Raw genomic sequence first — 16740 nt, 5'->3', positions numbered from 1 at the left:
TGCTATTAAAAATTAGACGTTCCACTGCCACCTGTTGCGCCATCGCCAAGACCACCGCCGTCTCCTCCGACTATCTCCATTTCGATTTCTGAACCAAACATTCAACTTGTGCAAATCGGAGCTACAGCAAGATTCAAATGCTCAGGAAGGTCGCTTAGGAGCAGAGTACGCAGTCAAGAAAAAAAATATACCTTGAAATAAAAAATTGAAACAAATTTTCAGAGCGACGTTCGACTTTCTTGGCAGAAGGAAGGCGGAGAGCTGCCTCGATCCAGGGCATCTGATGACGGCAGGGGTCTCTTGATTATCACAGATGTCCGGGTCACTGACTCTGGCACCTATCTCTGCGTGGCCACTGACGAATTCTCTGTTGTCTCCGAACGAGCCGTTCTAACAGTTGGAGGTGAGCACTACATTTAATTTTTTTTATCATATTTTAACCATGACTTGTATCTAAATGCGCAAGCTTTTCCGAAACATTATTTGGATAGACCAGGTATCTCTCTGACAAATACAGAAGCAAAATATAAAAAAATTGCATATTTTTATAAAAAATTTCAATGAAATTTGTAGGATCTCTGGCTCAGCCTCCTCAGGCGACGATCAACCCGAGGTTCCAAGAAGTACAAGAAGGTCAATTTGTAGAGTTCAGGTGTGCCGTGACAGGCTCGCCTAGACCAAACATCAGGTGGAACATGGCTAATGAACGACCTTTAAGCCCCAGTGTAATTAAAATTAATTAAACTTTTAAATAAAAATTCTAAACAATTTTTATCGAGCAGGTGGAAGTTGATGGCGAAACTCTGCGCATTCCGTATGCCAGAAGGACTGACGAAGGAGAATTCAAGTGCACGGCCACCAATAGTGAAGGGTCTGACTCTGTTTCTACTTTCCTCTACGTCAGAGGTATTAATTATTTTAAATTTTAAATATTTTATTAATTCGTTACAAAACATTAAATAAAAATCAAATGCAATTATAGAGCGCTCATCGGAGCCGCCGTCAATTCCTGCGCCCACAATCAGGGTGGAGCCCCAAGAGTTCCAAGGACAGCCTGGAGAGACGGTTCGTCTGAGTTGCACGGGAGCCGCGTCTGGCTACACAGTCAGGTGGTCGAGAATGGGTGGCGAAAACTTGCCAGCGTCTTCCTCTGAAACTAGTGGCCAGCTCATTATCTACAACGTCAGCCCATCGGATTCGGGTGTTTACGTCTGCTCGGCCACGGATTCCTACGGCAATGTGCAGCAAAGTCAGGCCAGAATAACCATTGTCACAGCAGGGTAAGTGTATATATTTTCTGATGAAATAATATAGAATTAATGTTTATAACTTTTTACGTACAATTTTAAATTTAGAAACCCTCCGAGTGTGAGAATCGAGCCAGAGAGGCAGACAATTGTTCAGGGAACAAGCGGTGAGCTGCGTTGCATAGCTACCGGAAACCCAACACCCATCGTGACCTGGAGCAAGGTCAATGATGACTTCGGCAGGAATGTGCAAGTCACAGGCAACATCCTCAGAATCACGAGCGCACTCTTTACTGACAGAGGTGTGTACGCTTGCAAGGCGTCCAACTCCGGAGGAGATGCGCAGACTTACTCTATCATCGAAGTCGAAGGTTTGTTTGATTTTCCCTAAAAATAATTAGTTTATTTGATTCTTTTCTCACTAAATAGTGCGTGAGGCCCCTCTGGTTGAAATATATCCCAAGACTGACCAAACTGTCCTCGAGGGAGGCAGCGCCCTAATTCAGTGCCGCATTGCTGGTGGAATCCCCACTCCAACCTTGACCTGGAAAAGGGCTGATGGCAAGCCTCTGTCCAGCAAAATCAAAGAGCTCCAAAGTGGAGTGCTCAGGTAATGAAAAATTTCAATTTTTCTTTAGTAAATGATAATAATTTTCTAATTAATAAATTTGTAGTTTCAATGAAGTTTCAAAGAACGAAGCTGGTCAGTACCAATGTATCCTCGAGAACTCGGTCGGAACCGTCAGCGCCATGGTGTCAGTGATTGTTCAGTCAACACCTGTCATCAGGGGTCTCCCTGTTGGTCCAATCACCATCCAGATAGGACAACCTCTGCGTCTGGAGTGCCGAGCCGATGGCGATCCAATTCCGAAAGTGGTTTGGAAGAAACACCAACTTGGACCTGCCAATTTCTAGTAAAAACTTAAAAATTAATTTTTCTAAATTAACCAACTAATGAAAACTTCCAGCAATCTTGGTGAAATCACCCCTGAAAACACTTTGATGGCGGTTTACGAGATCAGCCGAGTTTCAAGACAAGACGAAGGATCTTACAGCTGCGTGGCCACAAACGAAGCTGGCGTACATGAGGAACGAGTTCAGGTTATTGTTGAGGAAAGGACCCTTTCTGGACCCAGTCCTGGACCATCTGTGAGACCGCGACCTCCCACGTCATCAGGGGGTGGAGGTGGTCAGATCATTCTTGACCAAGACAGAATGAGAGTGAGCTCTGGAGGAACTGCCGAGCTCAGATGCTACGTGAGGAATAATGGGTAAAATAACAATAAAAAATTAAAAGTTCTGGCTAAATAAAATATTTATTTTCTGCGCAGAGAGCAAATCTTCCTCAACTGGATTCGTACAGATAACAGGCCCATGCCGAGAGAGCACAGAATCCAAGACGGAATTCTCACCATCACCAATGTGGACTCGAGCGCCGCTGGTGGCTATGCCTGCGTCGGCATTCACAATGGCAGGGAAATATTCAGGGGCAACGCGTACCTGGAGGTTGTAGGTGAGAAAAAAAAATTAAACTATTGTTAAGTTTGGGGCTAAAAAACAATTATTAATGCTGCGTAAAGTTTCTTGCAACAAGAAAAGAGGTATGTGTGACATCACCAAAAGAATTTAATGTTTCAAAAATATTTTTGCTATTTTTTTAGATTGAAAAATTCATTTTCACTTTGTTAAAAAACATTATTGAATATTTTTTGTTCTTCTGTTAAAAATTGAGATATTTTTTATATATTTGGGTTACAATTTTGCTCATTTATGCACCATTTATGTTTTAATGTATCTCCATTAAATTATTATTTTGCTGGTTTCAAATTGTTCTACAAATTTTTAGAGCCCCTCCGTGTCAAGTTGAATCCGAATAGGCAGACTGTCCGTCCTGGAGACAACGCCCTGATCACTTGTGAGGCTTCAGGCGAAGGACCAATCACCCTTAGCTGGGAAAGACTGCGTCAGCCCATGCCCAGATCTGTGCAAACATCCGACGGACGCCTTCAGTTCAGAGGCATTGAGGTCACTGACGCTGGACGGTACATCTGCAGGGCGACCAACAGGGATGGATCTGCCGACGCCACAGCCGATGTCATTGTTGAAGGTACCTCAGATTATCATTTGTTATGATGATTTGGTTTATATAATTTTCATATTTTATTTCACAATTTTTCCTTTTTAATTTTGCGTCAGACTCGGCTCCACCTCCACTTGTCAAAGCCAGAACAAGGCAGGTTTCCACTCAGGTCGGCTCAAATATTATTTTGCGTTGCGAGTCATCAGACAGTGTCTTGTGGAGCAAGGATGGCCAATTTGGTCTCCCGCCCACGGCAAGCGCCCAAGGCAATGAAATCAGTTTCTTGAACACTCAGCTCGAGGACGCCGGACGCTATTTGTGCACTGTTAGGAATTCTTATGGCCAAAATCAGGACTACATTGACCTCATAGTGACGCGTGAGTATTGATTTGATAATATTTAAAATTTATTATTTTTTGCTAGAATTTTTTATTCCATTTTTAATCTACATGATTTTTTTTATTTTAACATTGATTTGGTGGATTTTTGTATTGCACTCTGAACAAAAGTTTATTTTTGATTGAGAGATTTTAACTCCTGCATGCTTTTTTAATATACCAGCGCATGGTCGTTGCAATATTAACCAGTACCAGTGCAAGAGCGGACAGTGCCTCAGCCTTAATAAAAGGTGTAACAACGTTTTTGACTGCGATGACAGAACGGACGAGATTTATTGCCGGTCGAGAAGGGGTTTGTTTTTTGCAAAACATTAATATCCGTGTTTTTCACTACCTTTTCTAAAAAAAAAACGCAATGTAGTCATCTTCTAGTAATTTATTTTTATCAAATGAGTGTTTTTCTTTTCTCACAGACTGAAATTCTTGATATTCAAACAAATTTTTCTATTTAAATAAATTTAAATTCTTATCGCTGTTGTTCTCTTAAAAAATAGTTTAGTTTAAACATTTCAAACCATAGAATTTAGTGCTGTGTGTTTGTTGAAATGCTTTTACGTGTGATGTGAATCTATCGCAGCAGAGTGGTGATGGGAAATTCAACTGCCTTGGGTGTGTGTAAGTTTATACATAAGATTTTGGTGATAGAAAAAAATAACAATAATTGCAAAATTCTTTGCTATCCTAAAAAATGTCCGCCTTAATAGTCCACAGTTTCCACACTCCTTTGAACATTTGTAAATTTGAAAAAAATTTCAGCTGCAAGACAGCGACCTCCGCTCCAGCCAAGACCGCGCGAGGAAACTATCAAAATTGAGGCCAGTCAGGACAGGATCAATCTGGGAGACACTGTTGACCTGCAGTGCAAGTCCACCGTGCCAGGCTCTGCCGTTTCGTGGTCCAAGGTGGGTGACGACCTGGCCAACAACATTCAGGTTCAGGGCGGCTTCCTGCGAATCAACAACGTGAGGAGCACCAACGGCGGGTTGTACCGGTGCAACGTCCGCACGCCTACGGGAGTGCAGTCGCGCGAATACTCGCTCGCCATTGTAGGTGCGTTGAAATAATTTCCAAATAATTGTTGCAAAACTTCTTAATTATTTCTTTTAAATTTTTATGCTGCTTTACTAACACTTTGGTGAGTATGAAATGGAAATAATTGATTAAATTTTGTTGTCTTTTTCATAAAAATATTGCCTATTTTAATGCAATTTGAATTTTACAGGATCAACGTCAATTGAACGCGTTCCATTCATTCCGAATCGGAACCGATTTGTGGACGCTGATGTCCCTGACTTGCCAACAATTGACCCTTCAAAACCATCAGTATTGACCAGATCTGCTGCATTCGGCAGCACAGTCGAGCTTGAGTGCCGAAGCAACTTGGAGAACGCCAAGTATACCTGGACCAGGCAAAACGCCATCCTGCCCGAAAAAGCCTACTCTCGAGATGTGAATCTTTCTTATAAAAATTCAAACCTATTTACTTATTTTTCATTAAAGGGCGTGCTCGTAATTCCTGAGCTGGACTCTACTGACGCAGGCACCTACCTGTGCACAGCCAGCAACTCGCAAGGACCCCAGGTGGTCCCAACAGTCCTGCTGGTCACAGGCTTAGTGCCCTATTTCGGCCAAAGCCCCAACTCATACATGGCCCTTCCGACCCTGAGCAACGCATACTCTAGTTTCAGCATTGAGATTTCGTTCAAACCTGAAAACCCTAATGGTAAATTATAAATTAAATTATCTAGAAAGTTTTGAAAACCAAGTTCCTCAGGCTCGATTCTGTACAACGGTCAGCAACTGGGTGGCTCAGGTGACTTCTTCTCCTTTGGTCTCAATAGTGGAATCCCTGAGTTCAGGTTCTCCACTGGTCTCTCACCGGTGATCATCAAGGGCAACGAGCAACTGAAGTTGGGCGAATGGCACACGGTTAAAATCAGCAAAATCAACAAAGAGGGCATGATGAAGGTGAATGGTGGCAGTCCATTTGTTGGCATCGAAACTGGCAGGTTCCTGGGTCTGGATCTGCAGGACTCGCTGTACATTGCAGGAGTGCCTGATTACTCCAACATCCACAGACTCAATGGATTCACTAAAGGATTCGTTGGTCAGAATCTTTATTGAAATTTTTTTGGGAAAATTACATATAATTGCTATGAATAGGTTGTGTTGGAAAACTGATCCTCGGATCCAAGCAAGTCGACCTGATGAAGGAGGCCTTGGTCAAGGAAGGTGTGACCCTGTGTGAAACTTGCGCCGAAAGCAAGTGCATCAATCAGGGCGTTTGTCAAGAAGCCTACGCTGAAATGGGATACAAGTGCATCTGCCCTTCAGGCTACTCAGGCATCAACTGCGAGTTCCAGGGTGAAGTCTGCTACCCTGGTAAATTTTTAATAATGTAACGCATCCCAGTAATTTTAAACGTTTGTTTCAAAACAGGAGCCTGTGGTGCAGGACGTTGCGAGGAAAAGGACAGAAGTATCGAGTGCTACTGCCCACTTGGCACTGAGGGTGCTAAATGTGACAAGCAGATCAAAATATCTGAGCCCCTGTTCAGCAAAAATGCTTGGATTTCTTACCCAAAACTCAGGACGTTTGGAAAGTAAGTTAAAAAAGCTATATTATGCAACCTGCGCGACATATTAGTAGGTAAAATTGCCTACTTTTTATTAAGTATGTTTGTTTAACCAACAAATTTAATTTTCTCTTCAATAAAAATAAATCCCTTGCATAATATTCTTTAATCTGCAGGTCAGACATCGGCTTTCGATTCAAGCCCAAGGATTTGGACGACAGCCTCCTCCTATACACCGCCCAAAATAATGACGGCACCGGAGATTTCCTCGCAGTCGTCATCAAGGACGAAAAGGCTGAGTTCCGGTTCAACATGGGCTCCGGCCTGGCCACCATCCGCAGCGAAAAGACCCTGAGCCCTGGCAAGTGGCACAGAGTGTCTGTCAGCCGGGGACCTCTGGCGGTCGGATCGATTTCGGTGGACGGCGAGGAACCGACGGTCGGAAAAGCGCCAGGATCCAAGAGAGGCTTGAATTTGGGCACGTTGCTCTATCTAGGCGGTTGGGACAAGTCAGAGGTCACCCTGAACTCGCAGGTTGGAGTCAAGAGGGGCTTTGAAGGATGCATCTCGCAGATCAACGTCACTGGTGTCAGCCTGGACATCATCAACTCGGCTGTTGGCGCGTCGAATGTGGCGCAGTGCCTGATCGAGTCACCATGCGACAGTTCACCATGCTTGCAAGGCGCGTCTTGTGAAAACTTTGAGAATGATTACACTTGCTACTGCCCTGAAGGATTCAGGTAAAATAATTTATTTTAATTTTTATTTGTAATAAAATGAAAAAAACTATTTAATATTTTTTTTTTAATTTTTTAAGTTCAAATCGCATCTGAAAACCTACTCACTTTTATATTTTGGTTTTTAATTTAATATAATTTTAGTGGTAATTCGGTCAATAATTCTTTTTATTCCAATTGTAAGCATAATTTTAAAATTTTTTAATATTATAACATTGGGAATTTTTCAAATCATGGTTACAGTAAATTTAATTTGTTGTTTCAATTTTTTTTGAAACAATGAATTAACATTAATTTTAATCTTGAATATATATTATATAATTCTTAAGCCTATATTTGTTTTACACTTTCTACGTTGACTAACAATTTATGTTATTTTCAGAGGCAAGAACTGCGAGAGTGAGGATAACATGTGCAGCACGCAGGCCTTCTGCCAGAACGATGGCGTGTGCGTTGGTACGTCCACTTCGTACAAGTGCAACTGTCCCAAAGGCTTTGCCGGACTTAACTGCGAGATCCGTAAGTTAATTTATTGATGAATACATCATGAAATATAACAAAAGAGCTCTTATTTCTCTATATTTTTAAATTTATTTTAGTACATTGCAAGTTTAAGAGCAACTGGTAGAAACAGGAATTTTTCAATTAATAAAATACTGTAAAAAATTTAACTGTTGGATAATAAGATTAATTGAATTATGTCTAAAAACAATTCTGATAATTATGTTCAATAATGTATTTTTTTTTTAAATTATCATTTTCCCAGGCGAGGAGTATGGTGAAGAGGTTGGTTTTGCTGGTGACGGGTACCTCGAGTTGAACAAGACCTTCCTGCCACACATCAACTCCAACCAACCTGAGGAGCTGCAGGTTGAGTTCACGGCGCGCAGTGCCCATGGTCTTCTGCTCTGGCACGGCCAATCGCCCAGCACGCCCGGCCTGAAGAACACTGGCCGCTCGGAGGATTACCTTTCCCTGGCCGTGGTTGACGGATACCTCGAGTTCGGCTGGGAGCTCGGCTCGGGTCCAGCCAAACTCGTGTCACGCAGACGGGTGGACGACAAACAGCGACACACTGTCCGCATCTGGCGCCACGCCAACAACGGCTCGATGACGCTTGACTCGGACGAACCAGTCATCGGGGTCAGCCTTGGCACCCTCAAGCTGCTTAACACAAATGGAAACATCTTCTTGGGTAAATTTAGATTCTTTAATTTGAAAAACAAAATGTTAATCTATCTTTAAATTAAAATTTTTTAGGTGGTTTACCCAAGCTCCAGTTTATGACTGGTGGGAAGCATGGCCAGGGCTTCACAGGGTGCATCCACTCGGTGCGCTTCAACAACTCGGCGCTTTTGAATCTCTTCGAAAAGGCGATCATTTCAGTCAATGCTCAGAAGTGTTCCAGGTAATTTTACTTTAGTTTCTCTGAATATGTTCTTTTTTTACTTTAAAAAATGATAAATTTTAGCATGGATTTTTGCTTTTTGATGAACAGAAAGGACTAACTTTTTGAGATCAAAGATTTTTGGTATTTTAAATTAAAAAATTAATTTCAGAATTAATTTTAAAATTTGGATTTTTATAATTTCCTTGAATTTCTTTCCTCTTGCGCATGATTTTACTAAGTGAATTTCTCTTGCAAATCGTGATAAGGGGTATTTGGGAGCCGTCGTCGTTGGTGCTGAGAGATGACGCGCCCCACAAAACAATCAGGCTCGGCGCTCTGCCAGGCTCTTCGTCGTCAGGGTCCGTGCGGCTGATCTTGTTGCCTCTGCTCGTCGTGTCTAACGCGGTCGTTCTCGCCGTTTTCAACTGCAATTTCTACCACATTATTTAGATTGGTAAAGAAAAAGGAATTATTTCCAAGGATAAATAAATGTTCCTTTTCTTGTGACTTGTCCGCGTTTTGCGCCGCACCTGTGGATGTTTTGTGTTGCAGAGTTGTAGCTTGCGTTTTGTGTTCTGTCTACCTTTTCTTAGGTCCTTAGTTTTTGTTTTATTTTAGGCCTTTGTGAATTTTTCTCTTTTTAGTTTCAAACTTTGAAAAATAACTCCTCGCAATTTTAGTGCACTCGGCTTGAGGACTCCTTTTTTTGTTGGAATTTTGCTTTATAATTATTATCTGTGACTTCCTTTGATTTTACCAAATTTGTTCTAATTGACTTTTCCGCCTTTCTAGCGGCTCATCTTTCGAGAACGACTACGAAAGTCCCGTAGAAGAACCTGAAGACACCGAAGATCTGTCGGTGCAGCTCAACCGAGCCTACTAGATCGAATTTTTTGATCGATCACACACAAACTTTGACAATTATGTGTTCATTTTAGAGAAAAGGCCCACGGCCCAATTTTTATTTTAGTTTCCAAAAGCGCCGCTCTGCTGATTGTGAGATGTGTTTTATATATTTGAATTCGGCAAAAAGTGGCTTTTTTAATTTTAATTTCCGCGCATTTCCTAAAAGGTATGAATATTGTTAACCTGACGAGAGCTTTTACTTATTTGCATAGTTCTTCTGGACCAAAATTGTTATTATTTTGTACTCTACCACCTCTTATTATTTTTGCTAGTCTTTCCGCTTCGAGACGAAAAAATAAGACTCCCTTTTGAATTTGGTCAAATATAAAAAATTGGGGTGCCTCACAATGTCCTAAAGACAATGTCCTAACAGAAAATGTCCTAACGGAAAATATCCTAAAGAAAATGTCCTACAGAAAATATCCTAAAGAAAATGCCCTAAAAGTGAGAATTGAAAATGTCCTAACAGAAAATATCCTAACGCCTGAAAGTTATGACAAGTCATGTGTCATGTGCAAAAAAAATTTAATTTATCCTTTCAAGTAATTTTGTGTTAAAATTTATCCTGATTCAAAATATTATTTTACGTTTCATATATAGTCTTTATCGGAAAATATACATAATTACATATATATTATAGACTTTTGAACTAATTTTAGTAATTTTAGGCTTTTGTAATGACTGTAATATTTTTTTTTAAATATTTTTTTTTAAATATTTTTTTCTTCGCTTTTTCTACGGGTAGTTGAGAAATTATAACTATTAATCTTTCTTCCATACAATAGTTTCAAAGAATTTCGTAAAAATCTTCAGGAAAATGTATTTTTGTTTCCTATGAAAAAGTTTACTTAGAAATATCATTCGAATTTTTTTTTCAAAACAAAAAATTTGAAAAATTCTAATTGAAAATATTCGTTAAATTTATTTTCAATATACGTTATAGTAATAATATTATTTTTTTAAATTATTTGTATTTGTGGAATATAATATGATTGTTTCAAACTTATATACACTTTAATATTTTGAATTATATGATCAACTTTCGTTAGAAATGTGACAGAGAAGCTCGACAATTAGCATCATATTCTTTCTGCATAAGTGAATTCATTTGATAAGGAATGAAGTTCATGTTAGTCCCTGTTGAAAAAACTAAACTTTTATAATATATCAACCAATTTTCCGAAATTTAGGACATTTTCTTTAAATTCAATTAGGACAAAATCTTTAGGACAATGTGCGATCATAGCTTTTAGGACATTATCTTTAGGATATTTTCTTTAGGACATTCTCTGTTAGGACATTGTCTTTAACCTCAATTTAGGACATTTTCTTTAGGACATTATGATGGTACCCAAAAAATTTATTTCACTTTTTGCTATTATATTATCAGTTAAATCAAAACTATTTAAAGAGGTAGTTTATTGGGGGAGTCTATATAAATGTATATCTGATAAAGAAAATTAATTATTGGTAACTGCAAATCATAATATTAGGATGATCCGGTGCCATAATTGCAAAAAGTAATGAAAATAATGGTGCCTATGCAGACAATAAAAGCACGATAGTAACTTTAAATTGGCAGTGATTCGTTCAAAGTGAATTAATATAATATCTCTCAGAAGTCTTGTTTGTTGTGTTCTTATACACCTATTTTAAGTATCATCAGCTCCGAGCCTTTTCTTTTTCCGAAATATGTAAAATATGACGTAATGCATTTGTACTCTTTGTGAACATTCTTTATAATTTATATATGAAAAATCAGCGCACTCCTCTACGCTGCAGATTAGGAAAGAAAAAAATTTTATTACTAATATATCCAAACGGATCACTAATGATAAATCTTTACGTTGGAAGAACTACACTAAAAATTGTAATAAGTGGTGCTAAAATAATGAATATATCAATGTAATGCGTGCCATAAATCAAGATTCTTTTCAAGAAAAAGGTGTGTTTAATTTGTAATTAAATTAATAAGATAAGATGTTTTGTGCTTGGAAATACTTGCGAATTTATTCCATTTTTACGAGGGGAAAAACAGATTGCTATGAAGTTTTCAAATCCCCACTCCCCACTCCCTTGTTATATTTTTTTTTTTGCCTCCACAATTATATAACTGCCAAATTCATAAATTATGGAGCTATAAACCATTAATTAGTGTCTTAGACCCATGGCCCTCTCCATTTTCAATTTCTTGCTGCCTGTCAAGTATAACAGACTTAAATAATCAACTTTGAAAATGGGAGAAAATATATTTCATTACCCTCCAACAAGCGAGAGTAAAAAGCAAATCCAGAAGTCTAGATTCAAAAATGATATGCTTATGATTGAAAAATTAAAAAAAAATTACCGTCATGATCAAAGAAAGAAAGACGAAGAAAATCAACGCCAAAGTAAAATTCCTCATTTTACTGCGACAGTTTTCAAATACGACCACGTATTGTTGCACTCTGAGGGAACTTGCAAACCTACAGATTTATGCAGCAATGGAAGCGGAGAGTTGTAGCAACACACTTCCTGTATAATCAGAGCTGCTGGAATTCCCAAACAGGAAACATAAATGTGCTTCTAGTTTTTCAGGGCTTGATATTTCACGACAAAGGTATACAAGTTTTTGTTTTATATATATATCAATTATAAAGTAATTGATTTATTGGCGTATGCTTTTTATAGTATATTAGCAAAACTACATATTAATTACACCAGAGTTCCAAAATTTCATAAATCTTTCTCTAAAAATATTTTAAAATGTTCTCGTCTACTGCAAAAAATAAAATATTTTCAAGGAAATAGTCAGATATTTAAGCAAGCTTCCCTGTCAGAAGGTCCTGTCGTACAATCCTGGTCCCAAGTAGTAGGAACCACGTCCTTGGTCACTTCTAGGAATGCTTCGAGTGTGCAGTCGAGGTCACAGCCAGGTATTTGAAGACGCTCAAAATTGGCATTTTCTTCGAATCCGTTATTGTACCATAACTGAATATTAAAAAAGAAAATATAATATAAAATTATTATATAATAAAAAATAATTACTTGAACTATGTAATTTTTCTCAATTCTGTGAAGTTCGACAAGGAGCGAAGCCGAAAAATTTGGTTTCCAAGGATCGTCCGTGAAACCCAGAGCTCGCAAAAGGTTTACAAGGGTGAGGTCATGGCCAGAAACCATGAAGAGTTTCAGTCGACCCTCACCAGATTTCTTTTTCTGCATTCTATCTTGGATTTCAGACAAAAGTGGGCCTAATATTTTTATCTATATTCACAATTTTTTAATTTGAAATGGTAATGCAAACCTCCTTTGATTTTCTGCATGAACTTGGTGTGCGTGAAAGCAGCGAGAGAATTGATGGCCAATTGCTTCATGCTCTGCAAAACTTGGTCCGAAGCCCACTCCGGCAACGGCAATCCCAGTTCCTTCTGGAGGATAAGAATGTTATAGAGAAATTCTGCTTGGGCGTAGTTCCTAATTGGTCCTCCACTTTTCTCGGTCAACATGGTCAAAAGTTGACTGTGGTTTGAATTGATATGGGTCGAGTACGAGCTGTTGTAAACGCAGGAGAGCGCTTCGGAATACTTTGGACACAGATTTTTAGCTATGACAACCTGCAAATTTGCAAAAATAAAAATTATGAAAGCCGGGAGTTTTCTTTTGGATTGTTTGATAGCATCAAATTGATTTAATTAAAAACATTATTTATTGTTATTTAATATTAAAATATTAAGAATAGCTTTGTTTGGTTTTAAGGTAATTAATACCTTGTCATGACGAAATGGGACCATGTGCACAGGTATGGGCTGCCAATCAAGGCCAGGGTGGATTTTCTGGAAGGGCAGTGGTGGGTGTAAAGCTGCTAGGAGGCACTCGACGCTCATTATGCTGCGGTCGGCTTCACTGCTCAGCACGTAAATATCCTCTGGCAGGTACAACGGTGGAATCAGGGAAGTGTACCTGTTTCGAATGTGCTTGCCCAAAAGGTACATGCGCCGCTTTCCCTTCTTTGAAAATAAAAATTAATAATGAAGAAAAGGATTAAATTTATTTTCATTGACCAAAGTAAGAGCTCCAATTCCTCCTATGTAATCAGATCCATCTGCGTAAGGGTCAGTGTTGTAAGAGTTGGTTGGATTTCTGTCGCCGTGGCGGAAAATCTATGAAAATTTATCAAGTGAATAAATAATTTGAGAAAATTCACGAATATTTTTCTTAACACTAACCAAAGATGCAAAAATCACAGTTGAATTTCCTGTCGTGCGATTTGCAGCATTGATCTGCTCCTGTACGTCTGCAGAATAATCGTCCAGCAGGATGAACCTGACCTGCTTCTCCAAGGTGGTCCAGTAGATGGTGAGCACCAAAATCACCACCAAAAGAATACCCACCGTAGCTAATTTGATCTTATTTCCACGCAGGAAATCGGCTGTGCTTGGCAAATTGGGGAACATTGTATTCTCTACTTGCACCTCCACCTCAGGCCGGGTTCTAGACTATCAGTTGCACAAAATAATAATATTATAATTCTTTGGATCAAATTCGAAATTCTTTGAGCCTGCGACGCAGAGATAAGGCAAAGACCAAAGAGGTGAATAAGTCTTGCTTAAATAATAAATGTAAAAGTGTATTTCAACAATTTGTCAAACTTTGGGATCTGCATATTAAAATTCAAATTCTGATACCTACTAAAAAAAGGAATAAAAACAATTTAATTAATTTCAGAGAAGAAAGAAAATATTTAAGTACCCTCCTAGCAATCTAAATGCGAAGCACAAAGACAGACAACTAATTCATTATACATAAAACTGATTAAATAATATAAATAAATAAATTGCCGCTTCGATAAGAGAAAGGAACACAGAATCAGCACATACAATTAGTTAAATCTCTTGTGTTTTCAAACAATAACATAATTATTGCTTCACAGGGAGAGTTCACCAACCTGCCAAACCTCAATATAGCAATGGAGGTATTTAGAGCACACATCTCCTGTATCATTGAAGCTGCCAGGGTTAACCAATAGGACCTTAACATTTGGCATGTTATACGACTTCAAATATTTTACATTAAATGAAAAAGTTTGGATTTCAATTAGTTAATGTATTTATTGTACAAATACTTTTCTTAGTAAATGCGAGGATCTAATAATCTATTGCACAAAAGTTACCAAAAATATCTCATGGTTTTTCTCAAGAAAAAATATCAAAATATGCTGTCTTTTAAGGCACTGCCAGAAATATTTGTCTAGGAACTTACGAATCACAAATGCAAGCAAGCCTCGTTATCAGAAGGTCCTGTTGTGCAATCCTGGTTCCAAGTAGTGGGAATCACGTCCCTGGTCACCTCAAGGAATGCTTCGAGTGTGCAGTCGAGGTCACAGCCAGGTATTTGAAGACGCTCAAAATTGGCATTTTCTTCAAATCCGTTATTGTACCATAACTGAAAATTACAAAAGAAATAGAATATAAAATTATAATAATAATAAATATTAATTACTTGAACTATGTCATTTTTCTCGATTCTGTGAAGTTCGACAAGGAGCGAAGCCGAGAAGTTTGGTTTCCAAAGATCATTCGTGAAACCCAGAGTTCGCAGGAGGTTTATCAGGGTGAGGTCGTGGCCAGAAACCATGAAGAGTTTCAGCCGACTGTCACCAGATTTCTTTTTCTGCATCCTATCTTGGATTTCAGACAAAAGTGGGCCTAATATTTTAATTTATAGTCAAAAGTTTCAAATTGAAATTCAGCAAAATGCAAACCTCCTTTGATTTTCTGCATGAACTTGGTGTGCGTGAAAGCAGCAAGAGAATCGATGGCCAATTGCTTCATACTCTGCAGAACTTGTTCCGAGGCCCAATGGGGCAATTGCAATCCCAGTTCTTTCTGAAGGGCCAAAGTGTTGTAGAGAGATTCAGCCTGGGCGTAGTTTTTAATTGGTTCTCCGCTTTTCTCGGTCAGCATGGTCAAAAGTTGACTGTGGTTCGAGTTGATTAGGGCCGAGTAAGAGCCGTTGTAAACGCAGTTGAGGGCCTCGGAATACTTTGGACACACACTTTTCGCGCTGACAACCTGCACAAGACAAAAAATTGCAATTAGATACAGAAAATAATTGCTTCAAGAGAGATAAAAATTGATATATACCTAAAATTATTATTGAATTCAAACATTAATTTAAATAAAACAGAATTTAATTTTATTTTTTTTTTTATACAAAGTTTTAAATTTACTTAAAAAACGGCAGATTTTGATCATAAAAGAATATCTAGGTAAATAATTACCCTGTCAAGATCTCTTGGAACTGTGTGGACCGGAATGGGCTGCCAATCGAGACCAGGGTGGATTTTCTGGAAGGGCAGTGGTGGGTATAAAGCTACTAGGAGGCACTCGACGCTCATTATGCAGCGGTCGGCATCACTGCTCAGCACATAAATATCCTCTGGCAGGTACAACGGTGGAATCAGGGCAGTGTACCTCTTCCGTATTTGCTTGCCCAAAAGGTACATGCGCCGCTTTCCCTTCTGAGGGTGGAAAAAATTATTAATTAAAAATAGAATAAAATTTAAAATTTCTAAGGTTGAAAAATATTGATTAACCAAAATGATTCAACATAGAGAAGGTTATGATGTATTATTTGAATTTTTACCGTAGTCAGGGCTCCCCATCCTCCTACATAATCAGATCCATCTGCGTAGGGGTCAGTCTTGTAAGGGTTGGTTGGATTTCTGTCACCGTGGCGAAAAATCTGATTTCAAAATAGTTAATTTGAGAGGAAACAAATTATTGTAAAATTTTTCTAACCACAGAGGCGAATATCAGAGTCGAATTTCCCGACGTGCGATTCGCGGCCTTGATTTGCTCTTGCACGTCTGCAGGATCAATGTCCTCCTGCAGGATGACCCTGACCAGTTCCTCATCGCTGCCACCTGCCGAGGTGGTCGAGTAGAGGGTGAGCGCCAAAATCACCACCAACAGACCACCCACCGTAGCCAATTTGATCTTGTTTCGGCGCAGAAAATCGGACGTGCCTGGCATATTGACGACCTTTCACTCAAATTTTCGACTTTCAGCAGTTCCAGCCTCTCCTCAGGCCGTGCTCGCTCCCATCAGTCGCACAAAAATAACATAAACACCACGAATTGCTGCATTATTTGCGAGCCTGTGACGACAGGAAAACAAATTATTAACCTACTGAAGGGGGCGTGTCACTGGCGGGGTGTAAAGAGAGGAGCATTTTTCGTTTAAATTTATTTGGTTAAAAAATAACAATTAAGAACTTTACAAAATTTCATTGACATCGACATGAGATACATCAGAGATAATAATTATCTCTCGATCTGAAATATATTAATGGAAAAGTCGAATCAAAATCAAATTCAAGTCTAATAAAAAATTCTACTTTTTTTTTATTTACAGTGCATTTTTT

At 38.9% G+C, this 16740-nt stretch overlaps 2 protein-coding genes across 23 annotated transcripts in view; one reads left to right on the top strand and one right to left on the bottom strand.

The window, feature by feature from the left end:
- LOC132205798 (basement membrane-specific heparan sulfate proteoglycan core protein) overlaps nt 1–11331 on the top strand; it is a 72425-nt gene extending 61094 nt beyond the window's left edge. For 20 of the 22 annotated variants that reach the window (XM_059635094.1, XM_059635098.1, XM_059635088.1 and 17 more), the window contains 25 exons: nt 17–165; nt 223–403; nt 574–725; nt 783–906; nt 983–1280; nt 1356–1618; nt 1677–1857; nt 1922–2161; nt 2216–2518; nt 2579–2760; nt 3094–3354; nt 3444–3704; nt 3889–4017; nt 4482–4775; nt 4948–5174; nt 5226–5448; nt 5500–5832; nt 5889–6107; nt 6165–6327; nt 6477–7040; nt 7420–7556; nt 7804–8232; nt 8298–8445; nt 8694–8881; nt 9220–11331. In XM_059635094.1, the coding sequence (XP_059491077.1) occupies nt 17–165; nt 223–403; nt 574–725; nt 783–906; nt 983–1280; nt 1356–1618; nt 1677–1857; nt 1922–2161; nt 2216–2518; nt 2579–2760; nt 3094–3354; nt 3444–3704; nt 3889–4017; nt 4482–4775; nt 4948–5174; nt 5226–5448; nt 5500–5832; nt 5889–6107; nt 6165–6327; nt 6477–7040; nt 7420–7556; nt 7804–8232; nt 8298–8445; nt 8694–8877 (5645 nt within the window). In that variant the 3' untranslated portion in view covers nt 8878–8881; nt 9220–11331. The remainder of the gene's footprint in view (nt 1–16; nt 166–222; nt 404–573; nt 726–782; nt 907–982; nt 1281–1355; nt 1619–1676; nt 1858–1921; nt 2162–2215; nt 2519–2578; nt 2761–3093; nt 3355–3443; nt 3705–3888; nt 4018–4481; nt 4776–4947; nt 5175–5225; nt 5449–5499; nt 5833–5888; nt 6108–6164; nt 6328–6476; nt 7041–7419; nt 7557–7803; nt 8233–8297; nt 8446–8693; nt 8882–9219) is intronic. The other 2 variants (XM_059635090.1, XM_059635084.1) reach the window with 2 other exon arrangements.
- Nucleotides 11313–16583, bottom strand: LOC132205771 (uncharacterized). Its single transcript, XM_059635039.1, has 14 exons — nt 16116–16583; nt 15961–16059; nt 15596–15835; nt 15077–15386; nt 14815–15020; nt 14596–14757; nt 13542–13811; nt 13377–13475; nt 13083–13322; nt 12620–12929; nt 12361–12566; nt 11681–12303; nt 11594–11630; nt 11313–11531 (listed from the first exon to the last, which is right to left on the bottom strand). The coding sequence occupies exons 1-12, from the start codon at nt 16347–16349 to the stop codon at nt 12124–12126; spliced, it is 2556 nt and encodes an 851-aa protein (XP_059491022.1). The 5' UTR covers nt 16350–16583; the 3' UTR covers nt 11313–11531; nt 11594–11630; nt 11681–12123.
- Between the last annotated feature and the right edge of the window lie 157 nt (nt 16584–16740).

This window comes from Neocloeon triangulifer, unplaced genomic scaffold (assembly GCF_031216515.1).
Source record: "Neocloeon triangulifer isolate White Clay Creek 2 clone unplaced genomic scaffold, ASM3121651v1 ptg000003l, whole genome shotgun sequence".
NCBI classification, from domain to species: domain Eukaryota; kingdom Metazoa; phylum Arthropoda; class Insecta; order Ephemeroptera; family Baetidae; genus Neocloeon; species Neocloeon triangulifer.
This window is presented reverse-complemented; position numbering and strand designations above follow the sequence as displayed.

What these genes read in the sequence shown, in the direction of transcription:
- LOC132205771 (XM_059635039.1), bottom strand. Translation starts at nt 16,349, where the DNA reads ATGCCAGGCACGTCCGATTTTCTGCGCCGAAACAAGATCAAATTGGCT. An exon ending in AGAAAAATGACATAGTTCAA is followed by an intron (nt 14,758 to 14,814) that starts GTAATTAATATT and finishes TGTAATTTTCAG; the next exon opens with TTATGGTACAATAACGGATT. An exon ending in CATGCAGAAAATCAAAGGAG is followed by an intron (nt 12,567 to 12,619) that starts GTTTGCATTACC and finishes TAAAAATATTAG; the next exon opens with GCCCACTTTTGTCTGAAATC.